Below are 22520 nucleotides of genomic sequence, written 5' to 3'. Positions count from 1 at the left end.
CTCCGTTCAGTACACAAGCTTCTACGCACGTTAACTATGACTTAAATGACATGCAAGCAGTTCATGCAAAAAATCCTCGCTGAGTTCAGATGTTTACATTTAATATACTAAATATAATATTTAAGAATGAATCTGCTCACCTTTGATTCTGTCCTTTATTCCTCGAGTGATGCTCAAATCTCAGCGTGTCTGAAGTTTCAGCGAAGCCCCGCCCACAGTGCGAAACCCCGCCCCCGATCCCTCCCCGAGTCCGAGTCTCGCTGACAGGAATGTGAAACTCCATCTTACCTCATCCAAAACCGTGAATATAACGCTAGATATATCTTCATACATTTAATATGCACTATACAACTCTTATATACCCATGTCTGCTTGTTAGCTCGTGTTTAAATCACTTATTTTCGTGGGTGATCTACCGTTGGCTCACACGTGATCTTCATCGCCCTCACGCGGGCGAACAACAGTAACGCCATCTTGCATTTTATACAAATACAAATTTTGGCTGTATTTTTTACTTTAATTTATTTGTGTATGAGTTGTACTGTACAGTAAAATAGATGTTTCCCTCACCTTCAATCGTCTAAGCATGGTAAATGTTATGTATGTTTTAGTTATAACTGTGAAGCACTTTTGGCAATAACTTTATTACATGTGCTATATAAATAAATAAAAGTTTAAGTTAAACGCTGGAAATTAGACAAAGCAGCAGCTCAAATATAAGAATTTTGATAATTCCAACACTTCCATTTGTGTTATTTCAGAGTTCATCCACACTTTATTATTCGAACATGAGAATAAGAGTCAGAAAGAAAAGTGAGGAGACTTTTGACTTCAAATCTGAGAAAAACGTCTATCAAACACTGAAATGTTTTTGTCAGTTAAAACACAGAACATTGTGAAGTGAACTTCAATGTATTTATTTCAACTTCAAGCATATATTTATTTAATATACAGAGAGATCTCCAGATAAAACGAGTCAAAGATCTTAAACTCAAACACGTAAGCATATCCGTGTTCATGGAGTGATGAACCGCGAGGATAGTTCAGGTCACATGATCTTTGTCCTGTCTAGAGTGTCTAGGTGTGTGTGTGAGAGCTTTGCAGGAATGAACATCTTCAGTGTTTTACGCTGATGCCGTTTTCTTCTCCTTGTAAGTGGCCATCATCTTCTTGATCTCAGCGATGGCTTTGCCTGGATTCAAACCCTGTGGGACGAGAAACGAGCATCAGAACACATGGAACGAGCATCAGAACACATGGAACGAGCATCAGAACACAAGGAACGAGCATCAGAACACAAGGAACGAGCATCAGAACACATGGAACGAGCATCAGAACACATGGAACGAGCATCAGAACACATGGAACAGGCATCAGAACACAAGGAACGAGCATCAGAACACATGGAACGAGCATCAGAACACATGGAACGAGCATCAGAACACATGGAACGAGCATCAGAACACAAGGAACGAGCATCAGAACACATGGAACGAGCATCAGAACACAAGGAACGAGCATCAGAACACAAGGAACGAGCATCAGAACACAAGGAACGAGCATCAGAACACATGGAACGAGCATCAGAACACAAGGAACGAGCATCAGAACACAAGGAACGAGCATCAGAACTAGGGCTGTTGGAACGAATTCCGAAATTCGAATATAATTCGAATTTTAAAAAATCAATACTATTCGAATGCTGAAGTTCCTATTCGAATATTGCTTTTTATGTTTTTTTTTTGTTTAATGCAATCTTGCCTTTCTCGCCGCCTTGGCACACACATGTGAAAATTAAATGCTTTTGTTTCGTCTTATAAACAATAAAGTTTTTGAATCGTAACACAATTGTGCACGTTATCCACGCTGTATCATCATAACAACTGTCAAAAGTCGCGGAGAGGAATGTCTCCACGGTAACGGAGATCAACAATTTGATTCTCAGTCCACACTACCACGTGAAAACGGCGTCTTCAAATATATCCACTTTGGAGTGCGTTTTCATTAATAAAAACGCCGTCTCATTGTGGACGGAAGGCCAAAACGGAGAGGAAAATATACGTTATTTTTTTTATGACAACTTACAACCTGACAAGCTAGGCGATCTGTCCGAGGAACCGCCGCTAAAACAGGCAAGAATTACTTATGTTCTGCCTCTCTCCTCATCACGGGGCTCAACTGCTACCAGCTGTCCGCCAAAAGGCAATAACAGACAAACTGACGGTTTATCTGTGAAGATATGAGACCGATCAACATCACGCATTGGCGATCCATAAGACTTTGTAATGTCGTAAATATTAATAATAGGATGAATTTGAGCATTTAATATTCGAATATTATTCGAATATTAAATAAAATAAGGAATGGAATTCGAATAGTATTATAGAGGAAGATTGACAGCCCTAATCAGAACACATGGAACGAGCATCAGAACACATGGAACAGGCATCAGAACACAAGAACACATGGAACAGGCATCAGAACACAGGGAACGAGCATCAGAACACAGGGAACAGGCATCAGAACACAGGGAACAAGCATCAGAACACATGGAACAAGCATCAGAACACATGGAACAGGCATCAGAACACATGGAACAGGCATCAGAACACAGGGAACGAGCATCAGAACACAGGGAACGAGCATCAGAACACAGGGAACGAGCATCAGAACACAAGGAACGAGCATCAGAACACAGGGAACGAGCATCAGAACACATGGAACAGGCATCAGAACACATGGAACGAGCATCAGAACACGAGGGACGAGCATCAGAACACGAGGGACGAGCATGCCCTCGTCAGGCGGTCAGTGTGTTTCACCTTCGGGCAGGTTTTGGTGCAGTTCATGATGGTGTGGCAGCGGTACAGAGAGAACGGGTCCTGTAGTTTAGAGAGCCTCTCCTCAGTGAAGTCGTCACGCGAGTCGATCATCCAGCGATACGCCTGAAACACAACAGCAAAGCAACCGTTTCAGAGAGCGAATGGGTGTGACAGCTAACTCTAGCTGGACAATAACTTTATTCTAGAGCTGCTGTAAAGACAAAACAATCTGTTTCACACTCAAAACATGATGTGTGGAGGAGGTGTGTGTGTGTGGACTGACCTGCATGAGGACGGCCGGGCCTAGATACTTGTCTCCATTCCACCAGTAACTGGGACAGCTGGTGCTGCAGCACGCACACAGGATACACTCGTACAGGCCGTCCTGACACACACACACACACACACAGTGAGACCACAGACCTGTGTGTGTGTGTGTGTGTGTGTGTGTGGGAGAGAGACTGTGTGTGTGTGAGTGAGTGAGTGTGTGAGTGTGAGAGTGAGTGTGTGTGTGTGTGTGTGTGTGTGTGTGTGAGTGAGTGAGTGAGTGAGTGAGTGTGAGTGAGTGAGTGAGTGTGTGAGACAGTGTGAGTGTGAGTGAGTGAGTGAGTGTGTGAGACAGTGAGTGTGTGTACCAGCTTCTCTCGGTCCTCCACACTCTGCAGGTACTGCTCTTTCCCCTCTCTGGACTCGTCCTTCTTCTTCAGGTACGGCTCGATGGATTTATACTGAGCGTAGAAGTTGCTCATGTCCTGCAGGAGACAGACAGTGTTCACACACACACACACACACACACACACTCACTCACACACACACACGGCTGGGGTTCAGATACGCACCGGCACCAGGTCCTTCACCACGTACATGTGCGGCAGCGGGTAGATCTTCGACACTTTGCTGGTGTTGGTGTCGATCTTGTTCAGACACGCTAACGTGTTTCCGCCGTTGATGTTCATAGCGCAAGATCCACAGATTCCTGTAGAGCAGATCAGGGCTTCATGAATGTAGCGTAAATATTTAGTACCATAAAAATGCAAAATATTAAATAAAAAACATTATCAAACTAAAATATAGCACATATATATTATTATTCAGTTGTGAGCGCGGCGACGAACCGCTAGCGTCTCACCCTCTCTGCAGGAGCGCCGGAAGGTCAGCGTCCCGTCCATCTCGTTCTTGATCTTGATGAGCGCGTCCAGAACCATCGGCCCGCAGCTGAGAGACACAACACACACTCAGTCACGCGCACACACTCTACGACTCTGAGCGGCGGCGGCTCCACTCACGTGTTGAGGTCGACCTCGTACGTCTGCATGCGCGGTTTGTCCCCGACGGTGTCTGGATCCCAGCGGTAGATCTGGAACGTCTTGATCCTGGGCTGAGCCGCGGGAGCCGCTACTGTCTGCGCGAACCGCACCGCCTGGAGAACAGCACCGACAACACGCGTTACTCTAGCGGTCACAGGCGGAACTACAGCACTGTCACCAAACACACGTTACTGACACTGACCTCTAGCGGTCACAGGCGGAACTACAGCACTGTCACCAAACACACGTTACTGACACCAAACACACGTTACTGACACTGACCTCTAGTGGTCGCAGGGAGAACTACAGCACTGTCACCAAACACACGTTACTGACACCAAACACACGTTACTGACACTGAACTCTAGTGGTCGCAGGGAGAACTACAGCACTGTCACCAAACACACGTTACTGACACCAAACACACGTTACTGACACTGACCTCTAGTGGTCGCAGGGAGAACTACAGCACTGTCACCAAACACACGTTACTGACACTGACCTCTAGTGGTCGCAGGGAGAACTACAGCACTGTCACCAAACACACGTTACTGACACTGACCTCTAGCGGTCACAGGCGGAACTACAGCACTGTCACCAAACACACGTTACTGTCACCAAACACACGTTACTGACACTGACCTCTAGTGGTCGCAGGCGGAACTACAGCACTGTCACCAAACACACGTTACTGACACTGACCTCTAGTGGTCGCAGGGAGAACTACAGCACTGTCACCAAACACACGTTACTGACACTGACCTCTAGTGGTCGCAGGGAGAACTACAGCACTGTCACCAAACACACGTTACTGACACTGACCTCTAGTGGTCGCAGGGAGAACTACAGCACTGTCACCAAACACGCGTTACTGACACTGACCTCTAGTGGTCGCAGGGAGAACTACAGCACTGTCACCAAACACGCGTTACTGACACTGACCTCTAGTGGTCGCAGGGAGAACTACAGCACTGTCACCAAACACACGTTACTGTCACCAAACACATGTTACTGACACCAAACACACGTTACTGACACTGACCTCTAGCGGTCGCAGGCGGAACTACAGCACTGTCACCAAACACACAGAAACACTCTGAAGGTACACACGGACTCCCTTAAAATTATACTTAATTTTTTTTGTCCAGAAAGGTTATTGTATTTCATTTTGAATCTTTTTTTTTTAATGCAATTTTTTTGGAGATTTTTTTTTTACCTTTAAATTACTAGATTTGACCAATAAATAATAAATAAATAAATAGTCATTTTGCACATTCCTCACATTCTTTCAACTTAGATTCAAAATAACTCAATTTATGCATAACCCTTTTAATTCAGCTCTAAATATCTTACATTGGGAGTCTTTGACATTGGGATAATAATAATATAAGAGGATATTTCATGACTCTAGATGGCCTTATAGGCCTAGCTCTATATGGAGTAAATGAGCTGTTCCTCTGGGTCCTAAAGTCAGTTCCATTCAGTATTCATTCAGATACACATGCAGACATTATAAAATCATTTTTTGGTACATTTTTAACATTATTAGTTTGAATTCTGAGCATTTTTGATGACCCGAGGGAAGGATGAGATCAACACCTGTCACGTGATCACTAATGAACATCAGGACTGTTTATTATGAACATCATACACTGATATAGTAACATATAAAATGCTTTCTAATGGATAAAATATAAAATACGTCACATTATATTCTACATCATTGCTCACATCATCACTATATAATATAAAACAGCAGCTTGTCATTTCATATTCACGATCGTGCGACACAACACTGATCACAATAAAGGCTCCGTCACTATAACAGTGTTAAGCTCCTAACCCGAGTCTGGCACAGTGAAGACACTGATGTGATCGTGTGTGACTGTGAGTGTGAACTCGAGCTGTGGTTGGTCAGATGGTGTTGTTTACCGTGATCGCGGGGCGATGGAGTGCAGCGCAGCGGCTCAAGGAGAAACACACAGCGGCCATGATCGCGTCAGTCTGACCCTCGGTCCTCCAGCGGCCCAGAGTGCACCGCGCGGGCCGCCTCTCAGACAACACGCGCTGCTTCCTGTCGAGGGAGGATACCGCGTCTGATGCCCACAGATGATGTGCACTAGGAAGGCAGATTAGTAGGGTTTGAAACACAGCCCGCGAGTGATATAAGTGATTGTGTATCGCATTATATGAATTACAGCTGAATATTTAACTTATCGCAAATTTATAAAAAAATATTACCCGCACGCAGTACATGAGAATAACCGAGAATAAAACACATACATAACTAACGTTAGTGAAAACATTGCTTTGACGGTGTTCTACTGTCATATTAATTATTATTAATTATTGGTATTTGTATTTTTTATAGCATTTGAACAATAATAATAATGTTTGTGTACAGTGTAATTTAAAATAAAGCATTTGTGCTTTTATTACACATTTATTTTCTCGTGTGCCCCGGATATGACGCAGCTTCACCGGTGCAGGCGAGCTGTGCACGAGAGCTCGAGGTCACGCGTGTAAACTCAGTTGATCAGCATTAACTCATCATCAGATCGATCAGTGTGATTGGTTGATCATCATGGTGTTCCTCACGCTCTCCTGCTGGATCCGGAACCGCGGACCCGACCGGTACTGGAAGGTGCAGGAGCTCCTGAAGAACGCGCGGGTGAGAGGATGGAGGCATGTGGAGATCTGTCTGTCTGTCAGTCAGTCAGTCAGTATGTCTGTCTGTCTGTATATCTGTCTGTCTGTCTAAGTGTCTGTCTGTCTGTCTGTCTGTATATCTGTCTGTCTGTCTAAGTGTCTGTCTGTCTGTCTGTCTAAGTGTCTCACTGTCTGTCTGTCTATCTGTCTGTCTGTCTAAGTGTCTGTCTGTCTGCCTGTCTCACTGTCTGTCTGTATATCTGTCTGTCTCTCTGTCTAAGTGTCTGTCTGTCGATCTGTATGTCTGTCTGTAAGTGTCTGTCTGTCTGCCTGTCTCACTGTCTGTCTGTATATCTGTCTGTCTCTCTGTCTAAGTGTCTGTCTGTCTAACTGTCTGTCTGTCTGTAAGTGTCTGTCTGTCTCTCTGTCTGTCTGTATCTCTGTCTCTCTGTCTGTCTGTCTGTCTCTCTGTCTAAGTGTCTGTCTGTCTGTCTGTCTGTCTCACTGTCTGTAAGTGTCTGTCTGTCTGAATGTTCTGAAACAAATAGTAAAATTTAAAAACGAACATCAAGCTCAAACGTTTCAGAAAAACGCTCCATGAACGCTGTATTAATAATGTTTTAGTTCTGACGTTTTAGAGAACATTATTAAAGACCAGATAACTTTGAACAAACGCTCTATTAACGTCACTGGAAGAACGTTTGTTCATAACTTTGAGAGAATGCAGTTGACTCTGATGTGTGTGTGTTTCTGCAGCACTTCCGCGGCAGGAAGAACCGCTGCTACAGTCTAGCGGTGCGAGCCGTTCGCAGAGCCTTCATCTACGCTAGCAAAGCCCGGAAAGCCAAGCGTCGCAGCATGAGACAGGTAGAGAACACACACACACACACACACACTCACAGACACATGAGCTTCTTCTCACCTGTCAATCACTCATGATCTCTCTGTGTGTGTGTGTGTGTGTGCAGCTGTGGATTTCACGCATCGCCGGTGCCACCAGAGAGCACCAGCTAAAGTATCCTGCGCTCATACACAACCTGCTGAAGGTGAGAGTGAGTGAGAGTGTGAGAATGAGAGTGTGAGAGTGAGAATGTGAGTGTGAGAGAGTGAGTGAGAGTGAGTGAGAGTGTGAGAATGAGAGTGTGAGAGTGTGAGAATGAGTGTGTGAATGAGTGTGAGAGTGAGTGAGTGAGAATGAGAGTGTGAGAATGAGAGTGAGTGAGTGTGAGAATGAGAGAGTGTGAGAGTGAGTGTGTGTGAGAGAGTGAGAGTATGAGTGTGAGAGTATGAGTGTGAGAGTGAGTGAGAGTGTGAGTGTGAGAGTGTGAGAGTGAGAGTGTGAGAGTGAGAGTGTGAGAGTGAGTGTGTGTGAGAGAGTGAGAGTGTGAGTGAGAGTGAGTGTGAGAGTGAGTGTGAGAGTGAGTGTGAGGAGTGAGTGTGAGAGTGAGTGTGAGAGTGAGTGTGAGAGTGAGTGTGAGAGTGAGTGTGAGAGTGAGTGTGAGAGTGAGTGTGAGAGTGAGAGTGAGTGTGAGTGTGAGAGTGAGTGTGAGAGTGAGTGTGAGAGTGAGTGTGAGAGTGAGTGTGAGAGAGAGTGTGAGAGAGAGTGAGAGTGTGAGTGAGAGTGAGAAAGTGTGAGAGTGTGAGAGAGTGAGTGTGAGAGTGAGAGTGAGAGTGAGTGTGAGAGTGAGTGTGAGAGTGAGTGACTACGTTTACATGCAGCCAATATCCGGGTTATGGTCGGGTTAAGGTCACTATTTGGGTTTCTGAAACATTCGGAATAACCCGTTTACATGCGTGAGCAGAGAGAGTTACTCCTGTATACATGGAATTTGTAATCAGTTGGGAATATCCCGATGTAAACGGCGACGCACGGTTAGCGTCTGGACGTACGGACAACCTTAAGACGCAATATGCGTCATTTCCAATTCTTCTTCCTGTATCCAAAGACAACAACAACAGCAGCAGCACGCGGATAATGAATAGTTCGGGGCAGATAACGATCGCCTTTGTTTGCGCTTTCCTCCTCGCTCCAAAAGTGTGGTGCTGTGCTGCGTCTCGCCATGTTTACCTCTATTTCTTGTTTACTTCCGGTATACTGCACGCGGGTTTCTGTATGCGCCGTCTCTACTCAAAAGACCAAGATTCCTTGCGAATAGAACATGCGCAGAACACAAATCAATGTTCCTTTTGATGGGGATATGCCGATACGCGTTTACATGACCAAATATTCGGGTTAGAAAAGGGGTACCCCAGGGGTAATATCCGGGTTTTTAAAAACCGGGATATGAGCATATCCGGGTTTTTGCCGGTGTTTACATGGCCGTGCGCGACCGGGTTATTGCTAATATCCCGGTTTTGAACGGGTTATTGGCTGCATGTAAACGTAGTCAGTGTGAGAGTGTGAGAGTGAGAGTGAGAGTGAGAGTGTGAGAGTGAGAGTGAGTGTGAGAGTGAGAGTGAGTGTGAGAGTGAGAGTGAGAGTGAGAGTGAGTGTGAGAGTGAGAGTGAGAGTGTGAGAGTGAGAGTGAGTGTGAGAGTGAGAGTGAGAGTGAGAGTGTGAGAGTGAGAGTGAGAGTGAGAGTGAGTGTGAGAGTGAGAGTGAGAGTGTGAGAGTGAGAGTGAGTGTGAGAGTGAGAGTGAGTGTGAGAGTGAGAGTGAGAGTGAGTGTGAGAGTGAGTGTGAGTGTGAGAGTGAGAGTGAGAGAGAGTGAGTGTGAGAGTGAGAGTGAGAGTGAGAGTGAGAGTGAGAGTGAGAGTGAGTGTGAGTGTGAGAGTGAGTGTGAGAGAGTGTGAGGATGAGAGTGTGTGTGTGTGTGTGTGTGTGTGTGTGTGTGTGTGACTGATTCACTCCTGCTCACGTGTGACGGCCGTGTAACACATGTGTGTGTTTCTCCTCTACAGTGTAGTGTTCAGCTGAACAGGCGTGTGTTGTGTGACCTGTCAATCACAGAGCCGCGCTCCTTCCAGGCGCTAGCAGAACTCGCACGCGCGCGGCAGCAGGAGGGGTTCAGAGCCGCGCTGGGGGACGGTAGCGAGCCGCCGGGAGTCTTCTCGCGCATCACACAGCTGCACTGAACGTGTGTGTGTGTGTGTGTGTGTGTGTGTGTGTGTGTGTGTGTGTGTGTGTGAGAGTGATGAGCCTGCCGTCTGTAAATAACTGTGCTTATCAATATCAAATAAAACTGTTTCCTACTGAATGACTGTTGTGCTGTATCTATAATCAAAGTCTCCAAGTCCTGTCTGCGCAAATATATATTACAATAGACTAATACATAAAGATTGTGTCATTTCATCCTGATTCATTTTTTCTTTCTCTTTTTTTTATTAATTAAATGCCATCAGAACAAGAGGTATTATATATTCACATTATCACATTGACATTAACTGCCAGGAAATGACATAAAATCCACTGTTTTCAAAGCATTACATGTTTTCAGCGCTTTTTTGTTTTCTGTTTGTTCCACAAGATTTACATATAGTTTAAATTCATTTTTAAAATGTGAAAAACATTTATTTTTATGTAAATGGTATTTTCCTAACAAAATAAATAACTATAATATTTTGTTCTTTACATTCCAAATTGTCATTTTGAGTATAAAAAAGCACATCAAATACACACATTTCTATCATACACTTCAGTTTTCTGCTCATAAATGTTTCTAAATCTTTTCAAAATAATCTTGAGTAAATACAAGTTTCTTTTTCTAGTGCACAGAATTCACAGGTATAGGAAATATTAATCTTAAATCTTTCCAAAACAAGTTTAGCAGGATAAATTCTGTGAAGTATTTTTGTAAGACACTTCCTTCATTTTGTTATTAACACAAAACTTATTTGGCAGTTTCCATCGATAATGTTTTTATGCTTTATTGGAACATCCAGTTTACAGTGTGAAACAACACAATTAAACACAACAATAATTATTAAGAATAACAAAAATATAAATAAAAGAGAACACTTCAGCAACACCACAAAACAAAACACAGAACTAGTCAGTGAAATGAACAAGAATGGGTATAAAAAAAGAAAGAAAGAGGGCATTACTTAAATTAAAAGAAATGTAAACATTAATTAAGCTAAAAAGTTTATAGGTCGTGCAAATTATACATGTTCTGAGTGCTTTTGTGTTAAGAGAGGATGAAATTGAAATCAAGTAATGTTTTATCTCATATAAGAATACCAAAAAAAGATGTTTACAATTTGAAAACTTACATGTATGAATATAAAATCTACATAGGAAAATAATTAGATTTATTATAAAGCAGGCATTTGAATACGCTTAAGCTCAAGCTTTGGGATTCATTGAGAAATTTTGCAAGATATTGCTTGAGATAAACCAACTAACATCTTTCAAAAGTTGCAGACTATTAGATAATTTTTTTCTCTGTGTTATTAAACGCATGTGATGACGAAAGCTGACGCAAGACTCGCGCAGAGGCTTTCAGGCATCTTTCGGCCGCCGTACGCCGTGAGGGGGGCGTGGCTTCCTCTCTGACCTTCTGGAAGGACGCGTGCGTCGGCCAATCAAGGCGAAGCGGCTGCGCGTGAGGAGCAAAGCGCATGCGCAGAGCGCGGCGTGACACTCGTGTGCAGTGGAAGTGTGTCCGTGCCCGGTGGTTCGGTGTCTGTCAGCGGAACATGTCGTGGCTGTTCGGGCTCAATAAAGGTCAGAGTGCCGGCCCGCCGGAGGGCCCGGTTCCGCCCGCTCCCCCTCCTCCTCCCGGGGGCTCCGGTTCCGGTTCGGCGGATAAACCCAAGGACAAATGGAGCAACTTCGACCCGACGGGGCTGGAGCGCGCGGCGCAGGCGGCCAAAGACCTGGACCGGTCCCGTGAGTACCAGAGCCGAGCAGAGCGTTTATGACGCGACGCGCTTCATTCATTAATTCATTCATTATAATAACTGCAGTGTTCCGATGTCATGAGCATATGAAGGACATTAGGTCAAAGGTCACGCTAGATGAATGCCCTAATGGGTGTAAGTTACTACAGTGATGTTGTTAATGAGGTTTGACCCCTGTGACCGCAGGTCATGCCAAAGAAGCGCTGGATCTCGCGCGCATGCAGGAGCAAACGGTCCAGATGGAGCATCAGAGCAAAGTGAAGGTGCTGAAGATGTTTGCTCACAGCGATACCGATGAAGTTTAATAAGCACTCGAATTCTAGATGTTTACATGACAGCGATGCATTAGAAATGAAAACGTTTTTCTTTTGCGCTAACAAAATTAACTCTAACAGTGAAGTTCGCACCTCCACTATTATTAAATAGTTAAATAAATAAAAAAATGAAAAAATTACAATTAAAAACATTAACAGCCAATTACAACCCATCCAGCTTTACTAGGTGCATTCACGTCAATTAATATAGTTATCGTTATAGTTATCGTTTGCTGGTGAACACTAATATAGTTATTGTTATAGTTATCGTTCGCTGGTGTGAACACTAATATTGTTATCGTTCGCTGGTGAACACTAATATCGTTATAGTTATCGTTCGCTGGTGAACACTAATATAGTTATCGTTATAGTTATCGTTCGCTGGTGAACACTAATATAGTTATCGTTATAGTTATCGTTCGCTGGTGTGAACACTAATATAGTTATCGTTCGCTGGTGAACACTAATATAGTTATCGTTATAGTTATCGTTCGCTGGTGAACACTAATATAGTTATCGTTATAGTTATCGTTCGCTGGTGAACACTAATATAGTTATCGTTATAGTTATCGTCCGCTGGTGTGGACACTAATATAGTTATCGTTATAGTTATCGTTCGCTGGTGAACACTAATATAGTTATCGTTATAGTTATCGTTCGCTGGTGAACACTAATATAGTTATCGTTATAGTTATCGTTCGCTGGTGTGAACACTAATATAGTTATCGTTCGCTGGTGAACACTAATATAGTTATCGTTATAGTTATCGTTCGCTGGTGAACACTAATATAGTTATCGTTATAGTTATCGTTCGCTGGTGTGAACACTAATATAGTTATCGTTCGCTGGTGTGAACACTAATATTGTTATCGTTCGCTGGTGAACACTAATATAATTATCGTTATAGTTATCGTTCGCTGGTGAACACTAATATAGTTATCGTTATAGTTATCGTTCGCTGGTGTGAACACTAATGTAGTTATCGTTATAGTTATCGTCCGCTGGTGTGAACACTAATATAGTTATCGTTATAGTTATCGTTCGCTGGTGAACACTAATATAGTTATCGTTATAGTTATCGTTCGCTGGTGTGAACACTAATATAGTTATCGTTATAGTTATCGTCCGCTGGTGTGAACACTATAGTTATCGTTATAGTTATCGTCCGCTGGTGTGAACACTAATATAATTATCGTTATAGTTATCGTTCGCTGGTGAACACTAATATAGTTATCGTTATAGTTATCGTTCGCTGGTGTGAACACTAATGTAGTTATCGTTATAGTTATCGTCCGCTGGTGTGAACACTATAGTTATCGTTATAGTTATCGTCCGCTGGTGTGAACACTAATATAGTTATCGTTATAGTTATCGTCCGCTGGTGTGAACACTATAGTTATCGTTATAGTTATCGTCCGCTGGTGTGAACACTAATATAATTATCGTTATAGTTATCGTTCGCTGGTGAACACTAATATAGTTATCGTTATAGTTATCCTTCGCTGGTGTGAACACTAATGTAGTTATCGTTATAGTTATCGTCCGCTGGTGTGAACACTAATATAGTTATCGTTATAGTTATCGTCCGCTGGTGTGAACACTAATATAGTTATCGTTATAGTTATCGTCCGCTGGTGTGGACACTAATATAGTTATCGGTATAGTTATGTGTGTCTGATGGTTGATCTACACACTGTTTGGTTATGGTTGATGTTGTGGTTCAGGAGTACGAGGCGGCGCTGGAGCAGCTGAAGGGCGAGCAGATCCGCGTTCAGGGAGAAGAGCGCAGGAAGACTCTGAACGAGGAGACCAAACAACACCAGGCGGTGAGACCTCACACTGATGAAGATGATGATGATGGTGAAGATGATGATGATGATGATGATGAAGATGTGTTCTTCCACAGAGAGCTCAGTATCAGGATAAACTGGCGCGGCAGCGGTACGACGACCAGCTCCGACAGCAGGTGTGTGTGTGTGTGTTTGTCTACAGATTCACTCACACTCTTGATCCACACAATTATTACATTGTTTAAATTAATACCTTTTTCGCTAACTGTGATTTTGTAAATGTACATTTCTGAAATGCATAACTCAGCCAGTTTCCTCTGATATCAGATCACTGTAAGCTGTAGTGTGGACTCATGCACTCTCTGTAAAGCTGCTCTGAGACGATGTGTGCTGTGAAAAGCGATTGAGTGTGACTCTGACTTGTGTTCTGTTCTTCTACAGCAAATCCTGAACGATGAGAACCTGCGCAAACAGGAAGAGTCGGTGCAGAAACAGGAAGCCATGAGGAGAGGTGAATCTCACACCAATCATTAGTGTAATTCTGAAGTAATCAGCGTTTGTCTTCATAACCGGAACGTGTTGTGGTGTGTGTTCCTGTAGCCACCATCGAGCACGAGATGGATCTGCGGCACAAGAACGAGATGTTGCGTGTGGAGGCGGAGTCTAAAGCTCGCGCGCGCGTGGAGCGGGAGAACGCTGACATCATCCGCGAGCAGATACGCCTGAAGGCGGCCGAGCACAGACAGACCGTACTCGAGTCCATACGGTACACTCTTAAAAACACTGGGTTAAAAACAACCCAAAGGCTGGGTCAATACAGGACAGATCACATGTTGGGTTAGCTTTACCTAGCATAGGTGATCCATTCTTACTAAAGTACTGGCTCTTTGTTTATTATTTTAATTCATACATGAATGAATGTCTACAGATTAACTTAAATCCTCTAAACCTTTTTAAAATGCTCGATATAACCACCGGCTTGCATGAAAATTCCTTTATTTTCAATACAGTACAGTATATTTTATATAATTTTGAATATATATTGACTACATTTAAGTACCCAAACACTGGGTTGTTACGTCTGACCCAGGAGCCGGGTAACACAAGAACTGCCCAAACACTGAAATAATAACCCCAAGAAATGCCCTGAAAGGCTCAACTCAGGATTTGGGTAGAAAAAATAAACCAAGATTTTTTTAGAGTGTAACGACTCATTATTACATTATTTACTTTAGAATTATAGCTTTATATGTGTATATGATCAGATGCTAATGGTCACATGGCTTCATTATGGTTGTTGTGTTTGTGTGCTTCAGGACGGCGGGCGCTGTATTCGGGGAAGGTTTCCGCACATTCGTATCCGACTGGGATAAAGTCACGGCTACGGTAAGCGCTAGCACGTCTCTGGCGTCTGTAAGCGCTAGCACGTCTCTGGCGTCTGTAAGCGCTAGCACGTCTCTGGCGTCTGTAAGCGCTAGCACGTCTCTGGTGTCTCTGACGGTGTTGCTTGTCTCACGCTCCTCCGCTCCTGTAGGTGGCAGGACTGACGCTGCTAGCGGTGGGCGTTTACTCCGCGCGTAATGCGACGGCTGTGGCGGGACGCTACATCGAAGCTAGGCTAGGAAAACCTTCGCTAGTTCGGGAAACCTCTCGGATCACGGTGGCGGAAGCCCTCAAACACCCCGTCAAGGTACGACTGACATGTGTGGGATGAGCACTTCCTGCGCAGACAGGAAGTGAGGTGCTGACTAAAAACAGGCACACACACTGAAAACACACACTCAACACTCACACACACCCCCTAAACACCCATGGCCTGTGTGTTTCAGATGGCGAAGCGTTTGAAGAGTAAAGCGCAGGACGCGCTGGAGGGAGTCGTGCTGAGCGTGAGTGTTTGCGCATCGTTCACTTCCTGTTAGTGAGCATGTGCGCGGTGAGAAACGCATGTTACTTCCTGTCTCTGCAGCCGTCTCTGGAGGAGCGCGTGCGTGACATCGCCATCGCCACCAGGAACACGCGGCAGAACCGCGGCCTGTACCGCAACATCCTCATGTACGGCCCGCCGGGGACCGGGAAGACGCTCTTTGCTAAGGTAACGCACACGTGTTTGTGCCGTCGTCAAGTCAGCGCCCCGTCTAAGAAATTGCCCTAGTAACCACTTAGCAACATCCTAGCAACCACATAGCAACCATCCACAACACCCTAGCAACTGCATAGCAACCAGCCACAACACCTTAGAAATTGCCCTAGTAACCACATAGCAACATCCTAGCAATCACTTAGAACACCCTAGCAACCGCATAGCAACCAACCACAATTGCCCTAGTAACCTCTTGATTGGCTGTGAGCAGAAGCTGGCGATGCATTCTGGGATGGACTACGCCATCATGACGGGGGGGGACGTGGCACCGATGGGCCGTGACGGGGTGACGGCGATGCACAAGGTGTTCGACTGGGCCGGAACCAGTCGCCGTGGGTCAGCGAACACAACTCACAGCTCAACACACTAATATTATATATGCAAAAAGTAAAATAATAATTTTTGCCATAATTACAGTTATTCTTTTACAAGTGTACTATATTGATATTTTGTTTTTAGTTCACGTACTGTATATGAGCATACATAACATGACAAATATTTGTATTATATAAGATACATTAACAAATTTTTTTTGTCAATTACTTTTTTGTTAAAACTAACAATTTGCAATTTAAAATGTAATAATTACATTATTTTATTCTTTGTATTAAATGTAAATTAACAATTACAAATTATTGTATGCCATTTATAGAAATAATAATTTCCTATGTTATAGAAATATTTTTTAATTGCTGTAACGATTATTAGTGTTGGATTGGTTGAGGCGATTCACCCTTCCATGTCCACGCTTTGAGGACCCAGGAAATATATAAATGTAATATAAATGCGCTATATAAATGTAAATGATTATTATAATTGTTCTGTGTTTCAGGCTGCTGTTGTTCGTGGACGAAGCCGATGCATTCCTGCGCAAGAGATCCACTGTGAGTCTCGCTCTCATCACTGTGTGTTTACATGTGTGTGTCACCCGACACTGAGTGATTAAACTGCAGTTCATCCACTGGCCACTAGAGGCTGCAGAAGAGGGTCATTACCCATAAACCCCCATGTTAATATACCCAACTTTACAGCAGAAACACATGTTTACACTCTGGGGCAGAAAGTGGTTCTGGTCTATAAAGCTGATGTTGCTCTTCATGACGACTGTGAGGGGAGTTTTTATAACTCATCCGTTTAAATGATATTGAGCCTCAAAGTTCTGCATAATTAAGGGCGTGGCCACTTGAGTGACAGGTGGATTGCTGCTGATGTCACTGCTAGCCGTTTGTCTGCTTGCATTAGTGTCACGTCACCTCAGCTAATCCGCCTCGCTGAACTTGCCATCTCTGCCGTGTTTGTGCTTTCTTCGGGATTATTTCATCAAATTTAATGCACGCATGGGCTTTACACCTTCGCACACGTCGTTGGATTCTGTCGAGTATCGAGAAAACAACCAGTGCTGTTTTTCAGTTGTTTTCCTCTGTGAACATGCACTCATGGATGTCTGATCATTCCGCTGCTTTTTGGCCGAGCAAGTCATAGCAAGTCAGAAAAAATAAAAAATAAAAATTGGCAAGTCAGAAAACACAACGACGACTCAGACAGATGTCTCGTCCAATCAGCGGTCAGTATTCCATTCGCCACATATACCTTTTCCGTTCTGTTTGACTCGTCGTTGTGTTTTCTGACTTGCTAATTTGTTTTAAGTTTTTCCATTGTGTTTATAAATTTGTTGTTTTGTTTTGGGAATTGTGGTTTGTTTTGCACTTCTTGGCCACCGTAGTTTTCAGATTTAAATTCGATAAGTCATTCCAAAAATCATGCCTTGGTGGATGTTGGTAGATTTCTATATCTCTGCCACTGCACTAGTCATCATTAATGGAGGAGTCGTGAGTGTGCTATCCAGCATTAGCGGCGAGACTCTTACACTGGGAGCGGCTCATGAGGAGTTTCTCTCTGTTCTGCTTCAAGATCCTGATAAATGTGGCATTTCTTTGTGGTTTAGAATCCAGTGTTCCTGTAATTCTTGTCTATTATGAGTTTAATAAAGAGCTCAGTAACTCTGTCTCGTCTTCTGTCCGAACACACCGCGTCCTCTGCGTCAGCTGACTGGAAATGCGCAAAAAATGTTTCCATTGCAGTTTTGCGAAATATTTTTCGAGTTGCCTGATAAACCCCCTGATAAACCCCCTGATAAACCCCCTCACTCGCGCGAGCGTAGAAACACTTTTTTTCCATTGGGCGTATTTTCAATTCGCAATTTCAATTTGCGCAATTTGAAGGTTAACGGAAACGTGGCTGTTGTCTCACTGTTAGCGGTGTCTTTTAACTATTATAGTATTTCGAAGGGCAAAAACATGAATTTTAACTATTGGCTTTTATCAAGTCAGCTGTGACTGTAGCGCGAGGCGGCCGCACACTGCCAGTAGCATTAGCTCCTTAGCCTGAGCTAACTCCATCACGTTGAGCTAGGGGGCGTGGTTTCAGCAACAGGCTCCGCCGGTGTCACCGCATCAGCTGACGTGTGTGTGTGTGTGTGTGTGTGTGTGTTTCAGGAGAAGATCAGTGAGGATCTGCGAGCGACTCTAAACGCATTCCTGTACCGCACCGGAGAACAGAGCAACAAGTAAACATGCTCTCTCTCTCTCTCTCTCTCTCTCTCTCTCTCTGTCTCTCTCTCTGTCTGTCTGACGCACTCACCCGTCTGTCTGTCTGACGCACTCACCCGTCTGTCTGTCTGACGCACTCACCCGTCTGTCTGTCTGACGCACTCACCCGTCTGTCTGACGCACTCACCCGTCTGTCTGTCTGACGCACTCACCCGTCTGTCTGACGCACTCACCCGTCTGTCTGTCTGACGCACTCACCCGTCTGTCTGTCTGACGCACTCACCCGTCTGTCTGTCTGTCTGACACTCACCCGTCTGTCTGTCTGACACTCACCCGTCTGTCTGTCTGACGCACTCACCCGTCTGTCTGTCTGACGCACTCACCCGTCTGTCTGTCTGACGCACTCACCCGTCTGTCTGACGCACTCACCCGTCTGTCTGACGCACTCACCCGTCTGTCTGTCTGACGCACTCACCCGTCTGTCTGTCTGACGCACTCACCCGTCTGTCTGTCTGACGCACTCACCCGTCTGTCTGTCTGTCTGACACTCACCCGTCTGTCTGTCTGACACTCACCCGTCTGTCTGTCTGACGCACTCACCCGTCTGTCTGTCTGACGCACTCACCCGTCTGTCTGTCTGACGCACTCACCCGTCTGTCTGTCTGACACTCACCCGTCTGTCTGTCTGACGCACTCACCCGTCTGTCTGTCTGACACTCACCCGTCTGTCTGTCTGACGCACTCACCCGTCTGTCTGTCTGACGCACTCACCCGTCTGTCTGTCTCTATCTGTCTGACATGAACCCGCCTGTCTATCTGACGCACTCACCCGTCTGTCTGTCTGACGCACTCACCCGTCTGTCTGTCTGACGCACTCACCCGTCTGTCTGTCTGTCTGACATGAACCCGCCTGTCTCTCTGACGCACTCACCCGTCTGTCTGTCTGACGCACTCACCCGTCTGTCTGTCTGACGCACTCACCCGTCTGTCTGTCTCTATCTGTCTGACATGAACCCGCCTGTCTCTCTGACGCACTCACCCGTCTGTCTGTCTGACGCACTCACCCGTCTGTCTGTCTGACGCACTCACCCGTCTGTCTGTCTGACGCACTCACCCGTCTGTCTGTCTGACGCACTCTCCCGTCTGTCTGTCTGACGCACTCACCCGTCTGTCTGTCTGACGCACTCACCCGTCTGTCTGTCTGACGCACTCTCCCGTCTGTCTGTCTGACGCACTCTCCCGTCTGTCTGTCTGACGCACGCACCTGTCTGTCTGTCTGACATGATCCCGCTGTCTCTCGCTGGTGTGTTTATCATATGTGTGTGTGTGTGTGCGCAGGTTCATGCTGGTGTTGGCCAGTAATCAGCCTGAGCAGTTTGACTGGGCCATAAACGACAGAATCGACGAGATCGTGAACTTTATGCTGCCGGGACCCGACGAGAGAGAGAGACTCGTGCGACTGTACTTCGACCGATACGTGCTGGAGCCGGCCACTGGAGGACGCCAGTGAGACACACACACACACACACACACACACACTCTCACACACACACTCTAATTAATGTTGCATTTCAGCTTTATTTCAATGAAAGAATATTTTTATAGGTCTAGTTTTAGTTAACAATAACAACACAGACTCTGACATTTTTACATAAAATTGGATTACCGTATATACCCGACTATAAGACGAAGTTTTTGTCCTAAAAATAGGCTGAAAAATGGGGGGGTCGTCTTATATTCGCGATATAGACAAAATTACGGGGGGAAAGGGAGAAAGAACAACGGAATTAATATGAAATAGTACTGAAACGCGACCCATTAAGACAAAACCAGCTCTCCCTTCCAAGATGTTAATCTGCACAAAAATCCTAATAATCGAGCCGTTAACTGAATTAAAACGCTACTCCTCTCTGCCGAGAGAAAGAGAGAGAGAGCGAGAGAAGAGAGAGAGAGAGAAGAGAGAGAGCAGAGAGAGAGAGAGAGAGCAGAGAGAGAGAGAGCGAGCGAGAGAGAGAGCGAGCGAGCGAGCGAGCGAGAGAGAGGTGCGCGTGTGCTGGAAGAGAGAGAATGAATTATCACAGCAATTTTCAAATAAAATTATCTCTGTTGAAAACCAGATTTTTTTCACAAAAATCTCTTTTTGTCCCAAAAATAAGTCTGGAAAATGGGGGGGGTCGTCTTATATTCAGGGTCGTCTTATAGTCGGGTATATACGGTATAAATGCTGGACAAAATGAGGCATAATGAGTTGAATAAGTGATTGATTGATTGATTGATTGATTGACTGATTGCTTGTGTTCAGGCGGCTGAAGCTGGCTCAGTTCGATTACGGGCTGAAGTGTTCGGAGATCGCCCAGCGTGTGGACGGCATGTCTGGACGAGAGATCTCTAAGCTCGGAGTCGCCTGGCAGGTCTGTTCCTCATTACCAACACTAAACATGCCAAACACTTATACACTTACAAACATCTCATCTACACTTACCCTCATCCTTCCCTCATTAGTGTTCATCGGAGGGGTCCAAGACCCTGAACTTCTGTCGCACTTGAGCCTCAAATACACACAAAAAATGTAATGGATTAGAGGAGATTTGTGGTTGAAATTGAGAAAGTAACTAATCCTCGGGTCAGTTTGTCCCCCTCAGGAATGAGTGGAGTGTGAGGAATGCTTCAGTTCACATAGAAAAACATAAAAATACAATGCTAAAACTCGTTTAAAATGTATTTTATAATGTCTACATGTGTGTCGGCAAAGAGGTCGGCAAAGACACCCAATGTAAGATATTTAGAGCTGAATTAAAAGGGTTATTCATGAAATTGTGAGTTATTTTGAATGTGCTTAAATTACTTACAGGTAAATAAAATAACAAAATAACAAAAAAATGCATTAAAAATATGATCAAAATCAGATAAAATAAGCTTTCTGGACAGAAACTAGTGTAGTGTTAGGGCTTGGGTGAGGGACGAGGACGAGGGCTTCATCACTGTCTGTCATTTGGTCTTTTTACTAGTTAAACTTCGGAAAATCCAAAATTATTAAAAGCATCACCTTAAGTAGAAGTAGAATGTCCCGCTGAGGCTCATGGGTTGTGTGTGTGTGTGTGCAGGCGGCGGCGTACGCGTCGGAGGACGGGGTCCTGACGGAGGCCATGATCGAGGCCCGTGTGGACGAGGCGGTCCGACAGCACCAGCAGAAGATGGACTGGCTTCATGGAGAAGGAGTCCTGGACAACACGGGCCGACTGGCGCCGGAAACACACGCTAAAGGCTCAAACACGCCGACGCTAACGGCACAGGAAGTGCTCAGCCCTCGGCAGGAAGTGACATCAGAGCAGAGCAAACCTGATGGGACTCCAGTTTAACGCTGGCTTAGAGTCGCGCTCGTGTATTAGTAGAAGATGATTATAACCGCAGTAACCGGCGTCTGTGTGTGTGTGTCCGTGGCTGATGTGTACGTTAATGATCAGAGACTGGAAACCAGTTCATGACATCACATGACCTCTGTTCTTATGTCTGACAGTAAAGCAACTTTCATTTCTTACGTCTGAACCATGTTTCTGTCTGCTTGAGTCACACATGGACTGAGTCAAACATGTTTACCTTGAATGTAATGAAAGTTACATCTGCAAATGCATAAAGGTGACTAACAATATGAATATACGCATGATATTTTGTTGTAGTATATTTAATATAATTAAAGTAATATAACTGACTTACAGTAGTGGTGCTACAGAACAAGACGTGCCATGTGAGGGTTTAAGAGGATCCAAATCTCAGTGGAAATCTGTTTATTTACAAGAACTGAACGAGGCCAGAACTGAGCCACGCACACACACTCGCTGTCCGAACGAGCAGAACTGAGCCACACACACACACTGAAAACACTCGCTGTCCGAACGAGCCCAGAACTGAGCCACACACACACACTGAAAACACTCGCTGTCCGAACATGGCGTTATTTTCCTGTCAAATGTCGAGAGCGCATTATTGTAGCGCGAAAGTACATTAATATAATGCGCGAGCGCGAATCTCTCTGCTCGCGCGCGGGAACTGGGCGCGCGCTCTCAGATACACGCTGCTCTTGTAAGAATGGTCTCTGGGCTCGCTCAGA

General features: G+C 44.8%; 4 protein-coding genes across 4 annotated transcripts in view; 2 read left to right on the top strand and 2 right to left on the bottom strand.

Annotated features, from left to right (window-relative positions):
- Positions 1 to 222, bottom strand: part of mfap2 (microfibril associated protein 2) — an 11651-nt gene extending 11429 nt beyond the window's left edge. The window contains exon 1 of the mRNA XM_084417189.1: positions 141 to 222. The gene's annotated coding sequence lies outside the window, so the exon portion shown is untranslated. The remainder of the gene's footprint in view (positions 1 to 140) is intronic.
- Positions 223 to 901: 679 nt separating this feature from the next.
- Positions 902 to 6190, bottom strand: sdhb (succinate dehydrogenase complex, subunit B, iron sulfur (Ip)). The gene is made up of 8 exons (XM_084417180.1): positions 6062 to 6190; positions 4109 to 4242; positions 3952 to 4037; positions 3662 to 3798; positions 3458 to 3574; positions 3106 to 3207; positions 2823 to 2945; positions 902 to 1205 (listed from the first exon to the last, which is right to left on the bottom strand). Exons 1-8 carry the CDS (start codon positions 6119 to 6121, stop codon positions 1125 to 1127), a joined length of 840 nt encoding a protein of 279 aa, XP_084273306.1. The 5' UTR covers positions 6122 to 6190; the 3' UTR covers positions 902 to 1124.
- A 391-nt stretch (positions 6191 to 6581) lies between these two features.
- Positions 6582 to 10250, top strand: mrpl20 (mitochondrial ribosomal protein L20). Its single transcript, XM_084417192.1, has 4 exons — positions 6582 to 6800; positions 7535 to 7645; positions 7747 to 7824; positions 9679 to 10250. The coding sequence occupies exons 1-4, from the start codon at positions 6714 to 6716 to the stop codon at positions 9850 to 9852; spliced, it is 450 nt and encodes a 149-aa protein (XP_084273318.1). The 5' UTR covers positions 6582 to 6713; the 3' UTR covers positions 9853 to 10250.
- A 995-nt stretch (positions 10251 to 11245) lies between these two features.
- atad3 (ATPase family AAA domain containing 3) lies at positions 11246 to 21958 on the top strand. The gene is made up of 16 exons (XM_084417162.1): positions 11246 to 11608; positions 11806 to 11882; positions 13658 to 13759; positions 13840 to 13899; positions 14165 to 14234; positions 14324 to 14489; positions 15040 to 15109; positions 15258 to 15413; positions 15553 to 15609; positions 15690 to 15815; positions 16075 to 16199; positions 16696 to 16747; positions 18359 to 18429; positions 19751 to 19918; positions 20715 to 20823; positions 21517 to 21958. Exons 1-16 carry the CDS (start codon positions 11338 to 11340, stop codon positions 21769 to 21771), a joined length of 1935 nt encoding a protein of 644 aa, XP_084273288.1. The 5' UTR covers positions 11246 to 11337; the 3' UTR covers positions 21772 to 21958.
- The last annotated feature ends 562 nt before the right edge of the window (positions 21959 to 22520 follow it).

This window comes from Rutilus rutilus, assembly GCF_951802725.1.
Source record: "Rutilus rutilus genome assembly, chromosome: 8".
In the NCBI taxonomy this organism is placed as follows: domain Eukaryota; kingdom Metazoa; phylum Chordata; class Actinopteri; order Cypriniformes; family Leuciscidae; genus Rutilus; species Rutilus rutilus.
Note: the sequence above shows the minus strand (reverse complement) of the source record. Positions and strands in the feature narration are given on the sequence as shown.